Source organism: Setaria viridis, chromosome 9 (assembly GCF_005286985.2).
Source record: "Setaria viridis chromosome 9, Setaria_viridis_v4.0, whole genome shotgun sequence".
NCBI lineage: Eukaryota > Viridiplantae > Streptophyta > Magnoliopsida > Poales > Poaceae > Setaria > Setaria viridis.
The window spans coordinates 14,357,329-14,363,328 of NC_048271.2; the positions used below are offsets into that span (position 1 = coordinate 14,357,329).

Below are 6,000 nucleotides of genomic sequence, written 5' to 3' on the forward strand. Positions count from 1 at the left end.
CCCACTGGCCACTGCTCTATGAAGCCATCAACAGCAAATTGCAGTGTTTCATGTAAGCAGAGTTGAAGGGGAAAGAAAAGGGGACGAAAACGAACAGGGAAACATGGCGGAGGCAGTCTTCCAGGAGGTTCCGCTCAGATATGGCGCATTGGGAGAGCCATGGGCGCAGCTGAAGGGTGAGCGGCACGGCCATGGCTGCATGCACAGAGATATGAGGGCGGATACAATGGGAGGAGAACTGAGCAGGGAAGGTGTCCGCAATGGTTGCGTTTAACAGCCAGCAATCAAGCCAAAAGCCAGTATGCTTGCCATTCATCTTGAGCCTTGTGGCACACTTATCTTGACCAAGTAAATCGAGTTGCATGGTGGCACTTTGGGTTCTGTGAAGCATAAGCAGGAGGAGCTCCGCTGTCCATATGCCTTCAGGAGGTCAGTTAGGCGCAGGCATGTGCAGTTCACTTCTACAGCTTGCGGCCATGCCTCAGGGGAAACTATCACCTGATTACTCCAGGAGCTCAACTACTGAAGCAGAAATACGACAATCAGGGTAAGCATCCAATGAAGAAATGAGGATGAAATTTAATACAGATAGTGAAAGAATAAAAAAGGTATGCAAAGATGGGGTTAATGTGGACTTGAAATATTTGTTAGAATACAGGAAACTGAAGCATTATGCCCCAAAACTCAGTTAAACAAATGAATGGTTTCATTCCATTCATCTCATCCTATCAATACAGTGAAGATCACTCACACACCACTGCCTTGTGAGGCCATCACAGACATGAACAAGATTGTGATATTTAATCGTAAGCAGTGGACGTGTCAAACTAATGAGAAGAGAAGGGCTGAAGGAGAACAGAGAAAAGAGCCATTAAGTGATGGATAACGGAGCATATCTACTCGCATTCTCCTGCAAGGATTCTATCTGTTTCCTCATCAGCCTCAAGGCCATCTTTCTTCATACGCTCAAGCAAGTCGGACACTGGCTTTCCCGCAAGGACATAAGTCTTCAGTAAACTATGATAAACATCCCTAGTCAAAGGAACCAGTTTCTGTAGCATACTCGCCATCTCCTCAGCTGCTTCTACATCCTTTTGTTCCATGAAATGGTTCAGGCTCATTAGCACATTTGCCAGGTCAGGTTTCCATGTACATGGAGGAATCACAGAAGCAAGAGCCTTCCTTGTCATGTCCACTGCCTTCAGCACCTGACCAGTCATAAAAAATCCACCAGCCAACTTATACCAAGTATTAGCCAAAGGTGTCCTCCCTTTCTTGATGGCGTCATCCACAAGAGCTACTGCCTTCTCTACAAGACCTTCTCTGCAGTAAGCATCAACCACTAGGTTGATTACTCTGAAATCCTTATAAGAAACACACACCGTTTCGCACTCTTTCAATGCTTCTTCAGCCCCATCAATATCATTCTTCTTGAGTAACGCACTTATCCTGGACATGTACATCGAGTTGCAAGGTGGCACTTTAGATTTGTAGACTCTCCAAATGCGTTCAACTTCAGGATACATCTTCAGATCAGTATACGTATTGAGCAAGAAACTGTATGCAATCCGACCATTATTGGGTGATATCCGCCTCTCCGCTTCCAGAAGAGCCATGGCAGCCCTTTCTTGCATCCCAGATTTCATGAACAATCTTCCTGCTGAAGCATATCCATGCCAACTCAAAAGTTTCTCATGTGGATTGGTCTTGTTGAGCACCTTCTGAACTCCCTCAAAATCTTCAGCAGCAATGTACGCAGCTAATAGGCTCTCCACACTGAACACATTGGGCTTGACGCCTTTCTCTTCCATGTCCTGGAACATGGCGTGCACCCTTTCGAGCTGCCCAGTCTCCAAGAAAAGATTCATCATCCAATTGTACGCATAAGAACTCTTAACCCCCATTTCCTCTATCTTGGTGAAGAGCTGCTCAGCCTTCTTGACGTCCTTTGCCTCCACATAACATTTAAGGAGGGAGCCGTAGCACTGCGGCTTCATCAGCTGCTTCGGCACCATGCCAAAGTACTCGACGGCTTTCCCAAGGCCGTGCACCTTGTTGATGAGCTCCAGCCGGTACGCGACGTCACCGGCCGTCAGATGGAGGTGCCTCCGATCCGTCATCCAGAACGACAGCTGCAAGAACGCAAAGAATCATCTTACAGAGTGAGCGCAATGTGCACGGGGAACGGGCAGGAATATAAAAAAAACAATTTGAGGGGGGTGGGTTTAGAGGGGTGGATGATTTGCCCGGTACCTCGAGTGCGTGGGCGAAACGGCGGAGGCCGACGAGCTTCTTGACGATGGCCTGGATGGCGTGCTTCTTGATGGTGTGGCCCTCTCGAGCCCACTGCTCCAGGACGGGGGACAGCGGGAGGTTTGGGCGCCCAACATCCGCGATGCGGCGGTACAAGTCATCGTGCAGCGGCTGGGATGGGGATAGGGAGCGGGAGTCTGTGACGGCGCTCTCGGCGGTGGTGGAGAGGCGGCGGAGGAGACGCCGGAACATGGCGGCGCGGCGCTCCGGCGGCGGCGGCTTGTGCGGGCTGGAGGAGTGCGAGGTGGGTGGGTTTGTTTGGGGGAATAAAGGGTAACCAACGAGGAATTGGGCCGAAATGGCCAAAAGCCCAAAACGAGGCCTGACTCACACGTACCCGCCGCAAAAGCCACCAGCGCCAAGCCGCCAACCGCCACGGCATGGCCTCGTCCTCTCTCTTCGCCGCGGCGCGCCGCCTGCTCCGCCTCGGCGGCCGCGGCCGCAGCGGGATGCCCCCATCTCGCGCCGCCGCTTCCTCGTCTCGCAGCAACAGCAAGGAGAAGCGACCGCCGCGGGCGCGGCCACTGAGCCTGCAGTCCAGGCTGTGGCCGCTGGGCCACCCGGGCACGCTCCTCGTGCCGGAGATCGAACTGTGGGCGGCGCGGCCCGGAAACCGCCTCCGTTCCGTTGAGCTCCTGAGCATCGTCAAGGAGCTCCGCAAACGGCGCCGCCATCGCCAGGCCCTCGAGGTAGATACTCTGCCATCCCCGGCGACTTCCTCTGCTCCTTGGTTGCTGGTTCTGGTTGGCGCACGGTAGGTGTTCGATGCGTTGCCACGATGGTGTTTGGCTTCTCGGCAGTGCTGCGCATTTCTTCGTCCCACTTTTATGTCTGTACGTTTATTAGTGACTCACATCACATGCGTGGAAGGTGCATGATGCAATGCTGCAACGGAAAGAGGAGAAATTTTATTCTGACAAAACGAGGAGAAATTTTATGGTTAAAAGAAAATAGGTGAAATTTATCTCAGTTTAGGATATTTAAATTGGGATAAGATTCTCATGAGTTCGATGTTAATCATGTGAAATACTTTTTTTTTATTTCTGAACAACATGGAAATGACTGTAATGAGGACTGTGCTTGTTATTTCTCGAATATTAGGAGTCGATAGAAAACCTGACCTGCTCTATAGTTGTAGATACCTGTGTGCTGATCAACGGGCACCCACAATGCTGATTGACGTATATAACTCTGCACAAGCTATGGCCATCAACCCATCATTGCCAACAAGCATATATTAGTGAACACTTTCCACTATAAAAAGCATTGATGTTCTAGCCTTCTAGGTCTTGGCACTGCAGGTTTGCTTAATGAAGCAGTACCTGCAGTTTTTATCTATTCTTGGCAGACTTCATAAATCATTAGTTTGTTTTTTATTTTGCACAGGTCTCCGAATGGATGAAGCTTAAGGGTCACGTCAAATTCCTGCCAAAAGATCATGCAGTTCACCTGGATTTGATTGGTGAAATTCATGGAGTTGGAGCAGCAGAGACCTACTTCAATAACCTTTCTGACAATGATAAGACAGAGAAACCCTATGGTGCACTTCTGTACTGCTACACACGAGAGCTCCTGGTTGACAAAGCATTGGCACATTTTCAGAAGATGAAAGAGCTGGGGTTCCTGTTCTCCACACTCCCCTACAACAACCTCATGGGCCTCTACACCAACCTAGGGCAGCACGAGAGGGTGCCTTCAGTGATGGCGGAAATGAAAAGCAATGGGATTATTCCCGACAATTTTAGCTACAGAATATGCATTAATTCTTATGGCGCAAGAGCAGATATTTTTGGGCTGGAGAACACCCTGGAGGAGATGGAGTGTGAGCCGCAAATTGTAGTTGACTGGAATACATATGCTGTTGTTGCGAATAACTATATTAAGGGCAACCTAAGAGAGAAGGCATACTCTGCATTACAGAAAGCAGAGTCAAAACTAGATAAAAGAAATTCGGAATCCTATAACCATCTGATTTCCCTGTACTGTCACCTGGGGGACAAATCAGAGGTCAAGAGGCTATGGGCACTCCAAATGTCAAACTGCAAGAGGCATATTAATAAGGACTACATGACAATGCTTGCGGTACTCGTGAAGCTTGATGAGATCGAAGAAGCTGAATCTGTGTTGAAAGAGTGGGAGTCTAGCGGAAATGCATTCGATTTCCACGTTCCAAATATCCTGCTCACTGGGTACCGCCAGAAGGACTTGCTGGACAAGGCTGAGATGCTGCTCGACGACTTCCTGAAAAGGGGAAAGGTGCCTCCTCCATCCAGCTGGGCGATCGTGGCAATTGGCTACGCGGAGAAAGGTCATGTCGTGAAAACTTATGAGCTGACGAAGAATGCCCTCCGTGTATACACCCCAAATAGTGGCTGGATCCCTAGTTCTTCAATGATTGAGATGATACTTCAGTATCTTCGAGATGAAGGAGAGCTCAAGGATGTCGAAACTTTTGTTGATCTGCTGAAAGTTGCTGTGCCAGTGAACTCGGATATGGCCGAGGAGGCTTTGTCAAGGGCTCGTGCAAGGGAAGAAAAAAAGGCTGAAGAGGCAAATGCTTGAGGCTGTCGTTGCCTGAGCTCTTGATTATCAACGAGATGGAGCTTTAGTTCTGCTTCTGTCCTTCCTTCAAACAGCTAGTTTTTTTTTTTTATGAAACGAAACAGCTAGTTATTGTACTTAGAAATTTAGAATTTCTCTAGTTCATGTTCACATCACTTAGTGGCATGGCACTAGAGCTTCTGTGAAGTATTTTTTGGTGAAACAGAAAGAATTCGTCCTGCAATTAGCAAAAGTTCATATGACTTTGTAGCATGGCAACTAGCTAGTAGCTTCTGCGAAACATTTTTAGTGGAAGTGCAAGGCCTCGTCGCCTCGAGGCACAAGCGAAGATTATCGGTACGGGACTGAAACGTCCTTGTCGTCAAGGGGAGTAGCGGGACGCCAAGACTTTGTTACGGGTGCGGTGCTCAAGTCTGCTGCAAGGCCTTTTTTTAAGAAGAAGAGAAGTTTAAATATGTACAATCAAAATACACGACCATGCAAAAAAGGAAAAGAATTGTTCGGGGAAGCAAACAACAATCCTCAAAAAGAAACACCACCACCTAAGGAATTCTAACGCGCATCAACGAGCGAAGACCTAGGAAGCCAGCACTATCCAAGTCCTCACTTCCTCCAGTACCACCGACACCAGGGTCACCGGTTGCAGCGCTGTCCGCTCGTGCACCCGTCTATTCCGTTCCTTCCAGAGCGACTAGCCAAATCAGGGAATCAAAGCCTTTCCGTTGAGTTTTACCAACCCTCTTCCTTGCTTGGATCGACCATTCGGTGAAAAGAGCCTCGACCTGTGGCACGAGCCACTAAAGATCAAAGAACCTGAAGACACGAAACCATGTCTCATGGCTGTGTACACAGTGTAAGCAAGTGATCCATCGTTTCGACCTCTTGGGCACACATTGCACATCCATCTCTATCACACAAACCATGACGACGTAGCCGGTTAGAAGTCCAACGACGACCATATAGCACAAGCCAACCATAGAAACGACATTTTCCTAGCGCCTGCACTTTCCATAACTGACGAGCTCCCATCAGAGGCGACCGGCCCAGAAAGAGCACGATACGTCGAAGTAGAAGAGAAGAGACCTGATGGCGACCACTTCCAAATGAACTTGTCCGGGGCTTGAC

At 48.9% G+C, this 6,000-nt stretch overlaps 2 protein-coding genes across 2 annotated transcripts; one reads left to right on the forward strand and one right to left on the reverse strand.

Moving 5' to 3' along the window:
• Nucleotides 1–607: 607 nt before the first annotated feature.
• LOC117839712 (pentatricopeptide repeat-containing protein At2g20710, mitochondrial) lies at nucleotides 608–2,579 on the reverse strand. The gene is made up of 2 exons (XM_034720115.2): nucleotides 2,254–2,579; nucleotides 608–2,132 (listed from the first exon to the last, which is right to left on the reverse strand). The coding sequence occupies exons 1-2, from the start codon at nucleotides 2,503–2,505 to the stop codon at nucleotides 897–899; spliced, it is 1,488 nt and encodes a 495-aa protein (XP_034576006.1). The 5' UTR covers nucleotides 2,506–2,579; the 3' UTR covers nucleotides 608–896.
• A 68-nt stretch (nucleotides 2,580–2,647) lies between these two features.
• LOC117839713 (pentatricopeptide repeat-containing protein At4g21705, mitochondrial) lies at nucleotides 2,648–5,127 on the forward strand. The gene is made up of 2 exons (XM_034720116.2): nucleotides 2,648–3,002; nucleotides 3,700–5,127. Exons 1-2 carry the CDS (start codon nucleotides 2,694–2,696, stop codon nucleotides 4,873–4,875), a joined length of 1,485 nt encoding a protein of 494 aa, XP_034576007.1. The 5' UTR covers nucleotides 2,648–2,693; the 3' UTR covers nucleotides 4,876–5,127.
• Nucleotides 5,128–6,000: the final 873 nt, after the last annotated feature.